Here is a 16,705-nt window from a genome sequence, read left to right on the forward strand (position 1 = left end):
GAAAACGACCCGGAAAGACTGAAGAGGATGTAATGACGCAGCTGGCGGGCTGCAGAGTGCGCCTCTCACTTCCACTCACCAGGCACGTCAGGCACGAGTTGACCTCGTCTGGGGCACGTGCCGAGACATGGGCAGACGGCGGCACGTGTCGGGTACATCAGGGCACGGTCTAACTTCACACTGGGGTCGGACGACCATGGACTCTAACCAGCGATGGACACAGCGTGGGCGAAAGAAAACAGCAAGAGAACTGAGCGGCTACTTCTTGATGTGTGTTGTGTTAGACCCTGACCGAACATCAGCGGTGAAGGGTGCTGAATGTGTCGAGACAGTGTTAACCCTCGCCCGTAAACGGCGATCTGCCACCTTCGCCCATGCAGAGGGGGGGGGGGGTTGGTGCGACCCCCCCTTGGCGTTTGAAAACGGAGCGTCGTAGAGCTTAGCGGAAAAGACCAACGGTTTGCTCTCGCCGAGATCTCGCGATTGGTGGTATATTTTTTGGTCCTAGGTCAACATTTGACCTACTTTTGACCGGTCAAAGGTCAAATTTTCGGAAAAATAGACTTTTTCAACTTTCCGCGGCGATTGCGGCAAAACGGTGGGAGATATCGACTTGAAACCTTCACTATCATGTTCCTTGATCAATTCTCTATCGTTTGGTATGTATTTCGTTTCCCTAGCTCTAAAAATGGCGCGTTGGGAGCGCCGGAAGTCGGCAAGGTCACAGTCGGCGGCAGAAATTCGAAAAATCAAAATTTAAATTTTTGAAATCTGATTGTATTTTTGGATTTGGGAGGTCCATTTCCTCCCTATAGAAGCTAATATTGCTGCATATTCCCATTGAGGTGACAAGAATTAGCAAAATAGTGGTTCGGGCGCTTTTCAAAAATAGTACCGGACGCTGTTCCTCTTGTGACGTCATAGCTCCGTGACCTGACCTGACCCGGTCAAGTTTCTTATGCCATATGATAGCCAATACTTGCCCCAACATGCATGGGAAGTTTCATCACGATCCATCAACCGATGTCCGTACCACCGGAAGGAAACCTCGGGCGTTGGCACTCAGTTTGTGAAAATCCGGCCGGAGGCTGTTCCCTTTGTGACGTCATAACTCCGTGACCTGACATGACCCGGTCAAATTTATTTAATCAAAAGATGCGCAAGGTTTGCCCCATAAGGTACCCAAAATTTGGCGGCGCTGCGCGCCGCCGTTTTCGCACTATTTCCGAAAATCCTCAGGGGGGGGGTAGCACCAACCCCCCCTACATGGGCGAGGGTTAATGTAAATGTGACTGATCTGTCCACAAAGCCGGAGCGGTCAGCGGTGCTGAGTGGGCAGGACGTGACCGCCATTGATCGCTTGGGGTGCTTCTCGAGTGAGCGCAGGGAGCCCCTCTGTTGGTGCCCCGAGCCCGCGGCTGTGAGAGTGGTAGTGAGGCTCCCAGTCAGTGTCAGGTGGCTGTGCGTGACCGACTGAGTCGCCGCCCGTCTCTGTGAGACCGACGGCCGCACTCACCGCGGTCGGAGGGAAGGTACCGTCGTCGTACACCAGATCCGTGACGGAGATGCCCTCCTGCTCCAGAAGGTCCGTCTTGTAGGTGGGCTCGCATACGCGCACCACCGAGCGCGCGTTGTGCCTCTTCAGCTCCTGAAATAGCAGACATCAGTCAGTCACAGGACACAGGCTGGTTTGGGGTAGTGGCGGCCGCGGAGATGGGACCCACTGACCCTCGGACCCAGATGAGCTCGCCGCGACAGCTGAGCCTAGGACGCCGTCCGTCATCCCGCCAGATGCCCCCAGCAACAGACATACCAGTTGCACCCTGCTATCGCTAAGGTGTCTAGGATTGGGGATAATGTGCCGAGTCACAGCAAGGATCAGGAAGTCTAGGGCCCTGGTCGAATTTGAAACGAGACATCATCTATGGGTGTTATGAAGAGTCGACCGATTAGCCAGTGTCATTTGGTCCGTAGTGAGACAGGTCGCCTGAGTGGCAGCAACAGATCTCACCGAACGCTATAAGGCTCCGAGCCTAAAGTTCTCATGCCATGTTTTCTCATGTTTTGTGAATTGTTTTACTCGGCTAGAACAATCAAGAGACGAGACGAGCTCGACTGCACGCAAGGGACAGCATACGGGTTGAGGGCAAACGTACTTTGTGCCACGGCACATGAAAGCAAGGACAAAAGTATGCTCTTCTTTCGGTTAACTCATGAAATGGAGGCACAAGTATGCACTGACGGTACGAGCCCGTGAAACACTCCCAGCGGCCAGCCCTGAATAGAGTTTCACCATAACAGTTACAGCGTTAAGTGAATCCCACCCGCCACCGTCTAGGTGCTGATGATAAGACGGAGCCCACGCCTCTCTGAAGCTAAGGATGGTTGAAACGCCTTTAGAAATAAAAGCATTAGCGCGGACCATTCAGTAGAAATCGCTATCGCACAGCTAGGATCATCCCGCGAACTCAAATTAATAGTTCGCAGAACAAAGAGACGCTGAACAAAGAAAGTCTATTTTGCCAACAGTTCATGCTCAATGGCTTTTCAACTATATCTCGAACAATGTTGAGGTTTATGGAAAAATCATACAATGAACGAAAAGGAGCATGTGGCAGCCAGCATGATCGTGTGTTCATTCACGAAACAAAGCCATGGACGCGCTATTCAACAAAGGGCTTTTACTTTACTGCCGCTTGGTAGCAGCAAAATGTCTTCAATTTTCATGTTAAACAAATAGTTTCGTTTGCTTTGCTAACCAAGCCCATTGTTTATCAATCCGGGTAGTTTGCAAAGCAATTATTAAGAACACGAATAAAAGCAAAAGACCGTTTCGCGTTCTAAGCAAATGAGCGCTAAAAATGACGCACAAAAGGCTCCCATCATGCGATCACGAAGCATTTGAGGAAATACTATAGGTAGGAAATACCAACCTTACAGCATTCTTGCATAATTTGGATTATTGTGAACGACGACATTGTATCATGAGTCACAATGAAGTCAATGAAACCAGGGGAATCAATGAACAATCATCGCTAGTCGGAATATCCCGGAATGATTTTTACGAAGAAGAGTTAGCAAGGCAGAATAACATCGCTAAACCCGGACTACCCAAGGCACGATTTGAGCTGAATGACTGCTCGCCAAATGCCTGACGTGCCAGACATTGATAGGCGCCGCAGACCACAAACTTAATAGCCACCACTTCAGCTCCCGATAGTGGGGATAGTGAAGGACTCCCCGGTCCCGCAGTCCCGCGCGGATGACGTCAGAAACTAAGTACGGCATCCGGTCTGTCTCAGCTGAGAGCCAGGTACAGACATCGTCTCAATGCGCGGTAGGTATTCATAATTCGATAAAAATGAGAATAGCTCGAAGGTCATTTGTCACTCGGGAGTAATAACACAGACTCGGGATGCTCAACAATTCAAGTTGAGTCCACCAATAACATGACTCCCCGACCAAGATTTTGCAGAAATAGACAAACGTATGCATTCAATCAAAACACAAATCCCTGTCATGTTTGCAGCAATGGTTGAGAAGTTAGGAAGATAATGGACTAATGTTAGGGGTAGAACCTCGTGCGTCTATGAATTATGCTTTTCGATCAAAATAACCTTCGAGCCATTCCAGTTTTGTCGAAATAACAGTGTTTGACCTCTGCATAGGTTCACAGTTAACCATTCTCGCCTCCACAGTACAGTCGGGTGAGCTCTCACCTCTACGTAGGCAGCCAGTGTGTTCTCAGTGGGTCGGTCCGTGATCAGGAACCGCATGCCCTTGTACTCAATCTCGGAGGGCGCCGGTCGGATGCTCTTGTTCCTCATATTGCTCATGTCAGTGTGTGCCGGGCGCGGGTCAGACGGCGGCGGCCCGGGGTGGACCCTGCAGCGCTCCTCGCGCGCACCACAGCCACTCGGGGCGCGGCGGACGCCCACAGCTCACGGACGGACGGCGCGGCGCAGCTGTCGGCGGCCCCGTGCACGCCTCACCCCATGTGGCACCCAGTCCGCGCGGTGACCCGGCCTCGGGCACGGCAGCACCCTCACTGACACGCACTGTCCAGCACAGGCGCGGCGCGCGCTCTGACACTTTATTTGTGCTGGGCTCGGCAGAACTCGCTGCTTCCCTTCAGCAGCTCCATACGGCTGAAGCCCCGGCCGCTCTGGTGCTGTAACAGAAGGGGAGGTAGTGCGTCAGCACCCGACACACAGCGCAAAGAGGAGTATAGTCCCACCGCTATGGCAATGAAACAGGCGGAGGGGAGCCGGGGTCAACACACGCACCATTACACATTTGTACAGGACCTTACACCTACAAATTACGCATTAGATGAAAGAAAAGAAAAGGACAGCATACATTGGAGAGCACGCGACGAGCTGACGATGCATACATGAGCATTGAGCATTGAGCAGTAGTACACGGCACACATAAAACACCCTCACAGGAACACAATTTGGCAGTGGCGAGGTGCAGATTTCAGGGGAGCACAAGCCACAAAGAGTGCCAACAATAACCGGAGACAAAAGGTGAATTAGTTTGACCCCGGACGGCATCCAAACTAGCCTGACAGCGGCATTCCCACGGACAGGGATGCCTTCTGCCGTCCAGGCACCGCCTGAGCCGCCGACGTGCGAGCTGGGAGCTCATCGAGCGGTGGCCGTGCGTGCGGCACCGACCAGGAACTCGACCGACTACCGGCCACTGAAACCAGCCGGCGGCGCCATTTTGTGGCGCTGAAACGCACAAAGGATGCTCACAGAGGCGTTCTTCTACAGTCGGACAAAGTCAGTTAGGAATGAGGTAGGCTAAGAACGGCCAGAGCAGGGACAGGGCGGGTGTCACTCCGCGCTTCTGCCACCGGCGCAAGGGGGTGGTCCGAAACCTCGCAGAAAACGGCAGACGGCGGCGATGGGATAGTGAAGAAAGCGGATATCAGTACCTTCGCATAACAATCACTGAGAAATAATCAGCCCGATGTAGCAAGACGGAAATATAATAACAATGCCATAAATTAACAGAGTAATTGCTGCATATGCATACATAATGCATAATGCCTATGCAGCGTAGCTGTTTCTACTTTCAAAACCATCCGCTCGCTGGCAGAGCTTGTTGCAATGACTCCACGTAATTTGAGCTTGATTTACCAACTGCCCTCGGGTCGATTGGTCCGATTGGTCAAATACTGGAAGAACTAAAACTACCTGTTTACCCCTGGGTTTACCCCAGCCAGCCAGGCATTCGGCACCTGTTGTTATTGCAGGTGTGAACTCTACCTGAGGTCAGACTTCAGAGGAACGCTCTCGACAGACAGGCGTGACACCCTAGGTTCGCGTCTGATGATATGAGTCAGACTGGCGTGGGAAGTGACCTACCACAGGTCGGGCGCGTCGCACAGGAGCTGAGGAAGCAGCGGTTAGAAAACACCAGGAGGATGGCGGTCGATCTAGGCTAGAAGGGCCAGGCCGGCACCAAGCCGAGGGTCCCGGAGTTGAGCTGTGTCCCAGCGGAGTCGGGAGTCAGCCTACCTGGCGCTCATGGTGACTCAGGACCGCAGTATCGATGGGTGACTATGACAGAGAGCAGCGATCACCCGGCCCGCTCCGACAGTCGACAGGCCGTCCGGCGCTGTGGGATCGGTCCACCGTTCAGACTGCGGACGTCCCAGCCGAGTCGGAGTCTGTCAGCCGCTCGGCCACTGTCTGCCAGCCGTGTCTGTCCGGTGGCGTCCCGGGCCTGACTGACGCCCTCCTGCCGCTACACACGCTATGTCGTCCGCCGCGGTACGGACGGTCCGGTCCCACTTTCCGGCCCGCCGCCGGGGGGGGGGGAGGGGTGCGGCGGCCAGTGCAGACCAAGGCTGCTGCCGAGCGCCGCCCGCACGCCGGCCCGCCGCCCAGCGACCAGTGCAGCTCACAGCGGCGGCCACCGGCGGCGGCGGCGGCCGAAACTCAGCCACGCCGACCAGCCGCCGCACAAAGAGCGGCACACGCAGTCAGCTGGCACCGCCCCGAACAGCGGGAGGTCAAGGCCCCGACAACCCCTCCCCAACAGAGATGGGTTATCGGTGCCCTGGGACCACCGGGTAGTGGTTAATTGGGTAGCCGTCCGTCCCGTCTATCCAGTCTGCCCCCTTCCGACCGCCGGCTCCTGTCCAGTGGATCATATACCCGGTCCGGTCAGTGAGAATGTCGGCCAGTGGTCCCGTCCCGACTCGGTCGGTAGGTCGGCCGGCCGGCCACTTTCGCCCGCCCGCCGCCCGTGGATAGACGTTAGACAGTTCCGACTGTCGGCAGTGGCCGGGAGAGAAACTGAACCCCCGGCCCTGCTCCAGTACCATCCACTCCATCATACGCCCAGCTACCGACACTGCCAGCGCGGAATACGCTGCGGCTGTGCTGGCAGACGGCGCACAAAGACCGCCGTGATTTCTCCCTGCCGCCGCCACTGCCGGACGGCGAAAACAGCAGCCGGCCCGACTGGCAGCGGGGCGACCCGCACTGCCGCTCGGCCGGGTAGCGGTACGGGCGCAGGGAGCGAGCAGTCACCGCGCACTACTCTGTGAAAAACAACCACTCCAGTCTCCACTGCCAACCGGGCCTGCGTGCCGGCTGCGCTGTGGACTCACAGAAGATGTCGGCCAGCGTGGGTTAGGTTCCTCGGAGTGACGAGACAGGGCGGGCACTGCGGGCACTGCGGATTCACGGGGGAGACTAGCAAACTGTAGACACAAAGGGGACGCTGGCCAGCCGTTCTAGCTACGGTGGACTGACGGGGATGGCCTGCCGCCGCTGGCTGCCGGGGCTCGAGCGACCCAGACGGGCCGGGGCCGACGGAGGGGAGACGGGCGGGTCGGGCCGGTCGGACGGCCGCCGCCCTGCGCTCCTAGGCGCGCCCTACTCACGTTTTCTGCCGTTGAAAGTGCTCCGCCACACATTTATGAGTGAGAGGCCAGCCGAGCGGGCTGCTGTGACTGCGCTGCACGCGCTCACACTGGGAGAAACACAGGGACGATGAGCGGCGGGCGGCGCGGAGCGGCTGACGGCGCCGGTCCGTATCGACGTTCTGAGCCGCCGCCGCCGAGCGCCGCCCCGCGCCAGCTGAGCCGCGCCCGTGACGTCACACCGGGCCGAGGGGGAGCCGGTGACGTCACCTGCGCGCGGCGGTCGTCAATGGGAGGCGCCGGCCGCAGACAGCGCCGCCGGCCAAGGTCGGTGACCGGCGCACCACGGCGGCCCTCACACCAAGGCCGCGCGCCGCCCGTCCGGCAGACAGCCGCTAATCATTGGCCCGGCAATGGACCGCTGGTAGGGGCGGCTCCCCCCGCCGGCCCCCACCCCCGACCGATGTGCCTGGCGCCGCGCCTGCGTCGGCGACCAACAGAGGTCACACCGTTGTGAAACTCGACGGGAGACATCACGTGGCGCAACCTTGAGCCCCCTCGCCCCGCCCGTAAAGGCAGGTACTGCGGAGTCGTGCCCCCCCCCCCCCTCCGGCCGCGCGGCGTCAAAGACAGGCCGCCCACCGTCGTATGACGTCATCCATACGATACAAACATGTCAGGTTTGCCGAAACAGGCCGCCCTGTGGGTGGGTGGAGGCGCAGGTCGAGCTGAGACGGCTGACTGCGATATCAATTCAGACGGTAGCCGAATCTAGAATGAATGACAAGGAGCTCCTAGAAACTGACCGCATTGTCAGTAACTGGTCACGGGTCAGACAGACTATTTATCTAGCTGTTTGGGGCTGGTCCGGCTGACTAGCTGACCTGCATAGACGGGAGACTTTTAGGTCAAACCGTTCTGAACTCCCGTCACTGGACGATGTCGCAAATGTCAAAAGAATAGGAATGTTTCCTGTTAGTAAATAAGATCTGAAGCACAAATAGGTACCGCTCAGGATTCACGCTCGACATGTAAAAATCACTCCTCGAGACTGAGGACAGACCAAAGTAGCAACAAGTCGCCATCGTGACCTGAACAGTGAACAATGAACATAGCGCCCGATTAACATCCAGCATGGCAGGGCGGAACAGGGCGAGAGCCTGGACTCGGCAGGACAGCTCCGGCGATTCATCAAATGTAGAGAGGACTCCGGCGGTTAGCACAGGGAGCGAGACGCCAAAGTGGTTACCTATGTAAGTTCTAGAGCCGTAGTGACGGGCTAGCAAACGTCGATATGAACTGCGGTCCCAGCTGGCATTCAGCCCAAACCCGATCAGATCATTTATGCCACAAAGCTGCGATGCGGCCATAGCCGGTCATTTAGGAACGAAGTTAGTTCGGTTCATGAGTCGCCAGACGATTTGTCTGAACTAAGCATTTCATGATGGGCAACAGTATATGCCAAATGACTACGCAGTGGCAAGTGGCTGCTGGCAGACAGCAAATCAGGTGTCTGCATTTCAGAGATAATGTCCGCACCATGACGTAATTTGGGCTTTTAACCCGGAGCTGGTGGTTACAGAGAAGCCACAATTCGTGCTCATTATTGTAGAGCAGTCATAGTGTGTGATTTATGCAGGACAAAAAGCGAATGACACGCCGTGAGGGCTGCATTTTCCATATCTTCTGGGCATCCCAATAGAGCACGGATGTCGGAATTTCAACGTTCATTCAAATTATCGCAAACAAATGGACGAGTAATAGCGAATTACTAACGGATCTTGCATTGGAGGTCTACCCCAAGACCGTCTGTAATTCATACTTTCCTTTACCAAGTATCTGCGGTACGTGAAAGCAATCACAGCCACATCAAATAGGTACCTACAGGTGATTCATAGCACGCCACACTGGAAAATCGCCATATTATTGTCTGCTTTCATATGAAGCAATAAAAATAATCCTACCGTGGAAATGTCAGTAGAGCATGTTGCTTGTGGATCGGGAAAGCCAAATAACGTACACGCTGCATGGAAGCAGCAAAAAGTGTGATGTTTTCAGAGCCAGACAGGTGGCTGATACCGGTAGCGTGCTCCCTACTGCGGTCAGTGTGACCATATATGTCGGCTGTGGCCCGATGGCGCCATTTTTACCGGCCGCAGTGAATGTGGGGCGCACGGCAGGGCGGCACGAACCGGGTACGCCAGCGCGCGCAGGTGTGAACAGTTCCAGGAGCCGGCGGTGGTCGGCCCGTCCCTCTGATATGGCCGATGGTGGCAGCGGGCACCTTCCGATAGTGTCCGCTGGTGGCCGTGATCCGCAACACGGAGCTGCCGATACACGTCCAACACGCACCCAACACCCTCCTTATAGGGGAGCGGCAGCTAACTCGACACATGTAAAGAACAGCTGCGACATATGAACACTGTATGACAGGAAATAGACCACCTTTTGACATTAACAGAGAGATGAGTTTGTACAGCATGTTACAAACCCCTACATGAACGGACATTTTCGGCTGGAAAGTTCGAGACTTGCATACTTGCCATTTAGTTCATTAGAAACACGAGAAGAGAAACTGCCGCTCTTTGCTATGAAGTTAGTCCGCATACTTTGAATGGAAAGACTTTTGATGTTGGAGCTTAGAACCAAGATTACTTTACTTATAAGGTTAGTTCACTAAAGAATTTTTGCCGCCCAGGTGACGTCACATAATATGGTAGCGATTTGGTAGCCGTTTGCAAATACATAAATGACTTGCGTGAGACATTTATAATGCAAGGTATTGTTCAAGGACGTGTAGGCCGTGTATATAGGGTATTGTTTGTGGATTTTTTGCCCATTAGGTAGTGATAATGGGCAAATTTGCGATTTTAGATCGGACTATTGAGGATTCAGACGACTCTAGCTTTATTTATCAGATCGCTTATAATATCACCAGGTTTTCTCATTTCTGGCATTATTTTCCCTTATAGTGTCTGTTCATCAGAGGTCGGTTTGTATCGCACAATGAAATTGAAATGCTGATGAGTGATTAAATTTTTATTCAGCTATGAATATTTTTAAATTTTGGGTTGAGCATGGCCATCAGATATGCAATAATTAGCCCTCATAATAATGCTGCATTGGCTATATGGACAAAGTGATGGTCTGAGCAATGTACACCAATTGCCTCTTTAACAGTCTTTGACATGTTTCAAATTGTAAAATCTAGTAAAATCATGCATTAGAAAAAAATGTGGTAGTCGTTAAGCAAGCCCCACACTTGTTTTTCCAACCAGGAAGAGGCGCTCTACCCAGAGATGCCTGCTAATCAAGTCAAGCCAAACCAAACCTAACCAAACCTGGCCTAACCTTACCTACAACCTACAATCTTAAACCTACAACCTAAAACCTACCACCTTAACCTACCCACCACACTAAATCCGCAATGCACCAAGCCATTAGCCAAATCCGCTCCGCACCATGCCAAATCCGCACCAGCCGAATAAGCCCACACCAACAAGATGTCGTCGAAGTTACCATATTTGCAGATTGGCTGCTCCAGTACACATTCATTATTCATGGTTTCCATACGACTTTCAACATATCTTTTGCTGGATTATATGAAATTGAAATAGCTGTGCAAAATGTGCCAGACCATGTTTCTAAGTGACTTCAATGATTTAGAAGTTAGAACTTCATCACTCACTGGTCTTCTTATGCAAGGAACTGTGGGCAGCATGGGCACAGTCTAACATAGCTAATGAACCTGCAGTTCAGCCAGCCTTACATTAAGGTTTCCTGAGTGTAATTCGTATTCGTTTCGGGCTACACTGAGGTAAAAATTGTTAAAAACCAAATATTTCGGCTTTATTGAGTAGCCTTGTTCACTGGTTCACTTGGTTTGGTTTCCTGAGTGTGAAATATGCATTCAAAAATAGATGTGTTTGGAGTGGACGAAGAAGGTGATGGTTTTTTGTGCTGAAAATGTTTAGTGTTGTATTCATATTTCAGCATAGTTCTTCAACTCAATTACTTGACCCGTCCCGGTCACCCATTATCTCAAGAGCACTGCTCAACAAAATGAAAATGATTTTAATGGGTGCTATTAAAGTGCGAACATAAAATATCATCAGCTCACCAATATTCTTCTGAATCATGTGATGTTTTGTATCTCTAAATGATTTCCATTTCATAAAAGAACATACTCCACCCTTGTAACATTTATTGTACATGCCACCTTGGAAATACATTCATAATGATTCATGTCACTGTAGCACTTGTGCTTGCTCATTTGCGCCTTGCGGCAGCACGACAGTTGCTCACAATGTTCTATGTTAAGGTATTAACCACAAATTATAATAGTAGACAATACTCACTCAATTAACTAGGTACTTATTGGATGAGAGAAATGTAAAAAAGGACTCAACAAGACCAGTCAACCAGGTCCCTTGCTTTGGTGATCTGTTGATTGTTCTCGTATCAAGTGAACTTCAACATTTTATGATTTTACACATTATTAATATTCACTAGAAATAAATATTTGTGCTAAAAGACCAATACTGGCATGTTTTCTTCTCTTGAAAGGCATAACACAGCCTTTTTCACACTTCAGCCCATTATCTTGCATTCAAAGTGGCTCAGATACGAGTCTTCAGTTCCTTTGGTAGTGCAGTATGATGCATACCAAGTTCCAGTGGTATTTTTGAAGCATACTATAGATCACTCGCCAAAACAATGCACCTCATAGAAGTCTTGCTATTGTTAAGTGAATGTTTGCCATTCGATTTGGCCAAAATCATAATAAATTTGCATATTATTGATAGAAAATGGCGTTAGTATCTAACTTTTGCAAAAGCGGCGCAAGACGCATTTGGTAGCACTATTTTTTTCCTTCACGAGAAAAAACTTCATCGAAATTTGCAGGCCTCATCTAAAAGGCAAAATTAATGCTTGGTTCATTTGAATTCGACCTATTGAGGCCCGGTTTTGGAAAAATCAAGCCTTACTGAGTCAAATGGTATGCTTTTTATAAAATTTTAGCCCTCAACTTGGGCGTCAGCCCAGCTCAAAACTCGGCCTCATTTGTATGGATCGTTATGGGGTGAAGGGATTTTTGCCGCCCACGTGACGTCACGGTAAAGGAATTCTGAGGCTCGTGAACGGGGGCTGCTTAGAACCCACGTAAGTACGATTGCTGCGCAGATTTCTGTGAACAGCGCCTCCCAAGGTGGATCCATTAGGCGGCGGCATAATTAATGATCAAACATTGAACCTACCCACACGATAAGACCGGCCCGCTCGGCTCACCGATTCCATCTGCCCTGTAAAGCGGCCGCCGACCCTGGCCGCGGGCCATTCCCATCACGAGCAAATGGCTACGGCTGGAGCAGCTGGAATCACAATGTGACCACTAGTCATCCAGCAAGACACTACCCCATATTGAGCCATTGAGACGGCATCCTTTTCAAATATGTGAAAAATAAACATTTAAATCAGCGGGAGCAGGCACGAGCTGACAAAACTGTAGGGGGCGGCATAGCCCAGCACAGCTGAGTCAGATGATGGTCTGACGTCAGACAATCTGACGCACGTTGATGGTGAGCCCCAGCTTCAGGTCGCCTGGGGCGGCTCGCGGTCACGGTATCGCGGGGAGGAACGGGGCGGAATGGTGAAGTTTTCAGGTGGTCCGTGAATTTGGGGGAAGGGGAGGGCCTCCCCGTACTCCCCTCGAGGGAGCGACGGACCGACCGAGGCTGCACAAGTTGCCGTGAACTCGCTGTTGACCGGTGCGATGGCCGGCGGTCAGAGGCCCACGGAGGAACGGGTGTGGCAGAGCACGGCAGCGCAAGTTTAGCGACCTGAACCAAGGTCGCACGACCGTGGCAGCTCGGACAAAGAACCCTTCCCGATCTCAGGAAAATCATTGCGATGAGCATCGTGCACTTGTACAATGTGCAAAGTATCAAGTTTACAAGGTGTGAGCCGAATGTCAATCAAGCTGGACTGCTGGAACGGATGAAATTCAATCTTACACATCACAAACACGCATTGAAATGGTTGCCGTTTACACGATTGGAGACGAAATGTCACAAAAAAGGAACAATTACGAAAAGCATAACAGTGTAGCCGGATGACACTACGGAACCATCCCAGTACCCAGCAGACCACCTCCCTGGTGTCAGACGGTTCACCAGGGACGGGGCGGGAGGGCAGCGTGTCCGAGGCCGTCGGCCGGTCCCTGCCGACGGCGCTGCCCGGTATTTCCGGAGCGGGCACAGCGTGCGCCTCCAGCCCGCACACACAGACGGCCCGCCCTGGGAGGGCGAGCGCAACAGGCCAACCACAGCGACTCGGTACGGAACGGACGAGGCGAACTGCACAGAGAGCAGTCGAAACAGAACGACAACGAAATGGGCTGAATCGCTTAGGAGTTTACATAGACTGAGGGAGTCAAAACGCGCCAGACAACACGACAAACATGGATTCGATACACACCAGAGAAAAGAGGGGCAGTGGGGTTTGACATAGCAGGCAGCTCCGCCCAGGGTCAGCTGGCCGCCCAGCCAGCGAGGCAATGAGCGTCTCCCACTGATGAGAGCATTGAGCACCGACCGGCCGAGCTGCGTCTCTGAGAAGCTCCCGGCCGGCACAGCTCAGTGATCAATGGCTCCCGGATCACTGCCGCTCCCGGGCCGACGAGGCCTGTCACAGCCGTGCAGGGTCAAAAAACAGCGCTCCACATTCAGCGCTGCAAATTGCAGAGTGCCGGCTGCGCCTGGCAACGGGCGATCGAAGCCGTCACCCCGCCGCGCCGATCGGCCGGCCCAGACGACAGTTTTTTTTACTCCTACGAGTGTTTCCTGCGCGGCGCACCTCTCAAGGAAAACCTGGTGCTGCCGACCGCGGCCGGTGGCAGGGGCCCGTGGCCATGGAGGGCTGAGGATCCCTCCGCGGAGGGGAGGGGGGGGGGGCAGGTGCCAGGGGAGGGCCGCCCGGCTGTTACCAGGTGATCCCAGACTGTGCGTGCTCCGCCGCGTCCTTATGCGGCCGCAGATGCGGCGCGCGGCGGCAGGACCGACCGGATCGGACCGGCTCCCCCTCCCTCCCCCACATCTCCCCCACGGGGACCGTGTCGATACGACCTTGTGTTCATCAGTAGCGGCAGTCGAGCACACAGATCCAGACGGAACAGCGAGCATTGTGAGGACCGGAGCGGATACTGGGTTCGACACTGTTGTCTGGAAGAGACATGAATGGGATCCGCTTTCCGCTGTCCCGTTTCTATAGCTTTTTAACGGCAAATACCAATAGGCAAGGTGCACACAGTTCATACTATATTTAGTGCAACGCAACCGATTTCGACAGATCGGCATAGTCAGACTATGCGGTACTGTCGAAATCGCTGGCTCTACCGCCTAAAGTAGGCGTAAAAGGCGTGGACGTGTCCTGCAATGAACAGCCACCGGTGTGGTCACTGGTCGATCCCAGTCACCAGCATCCCACTCCAGGCCAATATCAGCGTTCATTGTCGGATCGGCGGGCTGCTGGTGACAGAAACCTGCACCTCTACATCCGCTGGTCAATGTCGGCGCTCAACAGTCACCTCACCGTGTCAGGTCGGCAGGCCTCTGGTGACAAAAAGCTGCACCTCGCCACTGTCAGCTGCCGACGCACTGTCGGCCGTTGACCGACCGATATAGGTACAGACGGGCTCACAGCGACCGGTTCAGACAGCCAAAATACACTATGCAAGGAAACGCTGAAGCATAAAACTTCGCAACACTGACGCACGCACTAAACGCAGCAAGAGCCGGAAACATAAGCGAAACATGCAAACAGGCAGGCATAAGTCGAATCTATGTCTCACAAAAGGAAGATAAAGCTATCTTTTTTTTTCAATATGTCTTGAGGTGACTGGTGAGCCATGTCGGAGCTACTCATCGCCCACCTAAATGATACGTCTCGGCTGTATGGTAGCTACGGAAATCGGACGGTATCGACAGGTCCACCCTGACAAGACCTGTCCAATCGGAGTCAAGTCGATACAGGAAATTCCCTAAGGTCACGGCTCGCTGACCACAGTGTCAGCCCCAGCCGGCAGTGACTAATGATTCCGAACGCACAAAAAAGCCAAATGGATCACGGCAAACACCACACGAACATTAAAGTAAGACAGCGCTTTTCAGAAAACGGCAACAATGCACGCATGTTGGATGTTCGACGAAAGCTATTTGCCCTGAACCACTTCGATTAAAAGCCTTTTTCCTCCAATGGAGTTGCAGGAAAACCAACATGCTAATGTCAGGAAGAAGCGGAATACAAAAAGGAAGAATCTGACACAAATGATAATTATCAACGAAGGCCATTTGCAGCGCTGAATTAAACAAATTATACGGTCTGTGGTTATTCAACTACTGACAGGAACAGAAACCACTGAGGCAATCGGCCTGAAATAAAATACATTCTATTGTTTTACGAAAGGGGTCATTAGCCAAGAAGTAATAAAAGTAGTGAATCAGAACCGTTTAATTATAACTTATATAATATGTCAATATCAGTGACATTTTAGTTACAACTTTGGCCAATGCATGCCTGCTCGATAACATCAAGCTCCAAACTGTCCTACATAAATTAGTAAAATGCGCCTCTTTTTAATAAAATAAGTTAGATATCAGTTAAGGAAAGGGTGATGCGCGTCATCGACGGTCATCTTCAGATTGACGGGGTCATGAAAGCTTTACAGGTCGTTTCTGATAAAGGTACTTGCTCCAATTAAGAAAATTAATTTCGTTGTCTTCATACATACAAGGCTACGTCTACCCGAAGGCAAACATGTAGCAAAAAAATGTCAACCTATGTGATCGAATTTTTCATAACGGACAAGCTCTTTCAAACACAAAACTGCAGGAAATGGCCAATAGTCATTTACGGACGGACCGTTTTCCCTGAAAGGCAGCATGGATATACAATTCTATATTTCTATTTAGTGTCAAAACAAATTATTTTTAAGAGATCGTTTTTTAAAGATATTTTTAAGAGATTGATATTCAAGAAGATGCAGTAAGATTTAATCTAATATTCGCAGGAACTTCAGAACTTCCGCAAATAACTAAGAATAATGTAACACTCCAAATGCAAAGCCAGCCACGTCCAGAAGTCAGCTGAGGCTCAGCATTAGTGAATGTAATCCTGGGCTCAGCTGCTACAAAGCCAAGGTGACCAGGAAGAGACCGGAGCTGCTCCGGTCCGGCCACGGAGCTGACCGGAGCTCGCTGACAGATGGACGCGGTGTGTGGCGCCGTGGACCGGTCGGCCGTCACCCAGGGCGCACGGGCCGCGAGCTGCAGCGGGATCCGTGTGCCGTAACGGGCGCCAGTGCTACCGCACCGTGTGCGTGCGTGGTGTGCAAGATAGCGAGATACGCAGAGCAGGGCCTTGTGGTATTCGTTAAAAATCGCGCGAGGAAGAACATGGCGTGACATTGCACGACAGGGAAGCACAGGACAGAGCACGCAAAGTGCCGCTGGTCGATATGAAATCAGACGGGCTGCGGGCGATGCCGATTCATGCAGAGTGTTATGAGCTGGGGTGGGACCGCCGGGCCTTGGCCAGGGCGAGGTGGGGGGGGGGGGGGGGTGCAACTCACGGCCGGCCTTCTGGGAAGCCCGCTGACGGGCGCTCCAGGGCCGACGCGCGGCGTGGGGCGCCGAACAGTTCTGGGCACGGCGATGACGCCGACGCGCTACTACGGCGTACCGGCTGTGATACGGCGTACCTACCGGGCCGACGGTGACCTGGCCAGCGGCGGGTCAGCCGAACGGCGCAGTTATCTTGCCTACA

General features: G+C 52.7%; 1 protein-coding gene across 8 annotated transcripts in view; it reads right to left on the reverse strand.

The window, feature by feature from the left end:
* LOC122383459 (protein tyrosine phosphatase type IVA 1-like) overlaps positions 1-16,705 on the reverse strand; it is a 38,535-nt gene that overhangs the window by 8,469 nt on the left and 13,361 nt on the right. For 6 of the 8 annotated variants that reach the window (XM_043369911.1, XM_043369912.1, XM_043369910.1 and 3 more), the window contains 2 exons: positions 3,720-4,171; positions 1,517-1,648 (listed from right to left, as the gene is read on the reverse strand). In XM_043369911.1, the coding sequence (XP_043225846.1) occupies positions 1,517-1,648; positions 3,720-3,836 (249 nt within the window). In that variant the 5' untranslated portion in view covers positions 3,837-4,171. Of the gene's footprint in view, positions 1-1,516; positions 1,649-3,719; positions 4,172-5,528; positions 5,911-6,904; positions 7,299-16,705 lie in introns of those variants that run through there. The other 2 variants (XM_043369914.1, XM_043369916.1) reach the window with 2 other exon arrangements.

The sequence above is a fragment of the Amphibalanus amphitrite genome, unplaced genomic scaffold (genome assembly GCF_019059575.1).
Source record: "Amphibalanus amphitrite isolate SeventyFive unplaced genomic scaffold, NRLGWU_Aamphi_draft 000164F_arrow, whole genome shotgun sequence".
NCBI classification, from domain to species: domain Eukaryota; kingdom Metazoa; phylum Arthropoda; class Thecostraca; order Balanomorpha; family Balanidae; genus Amphibalanus; species Amphibalanus amphitrite.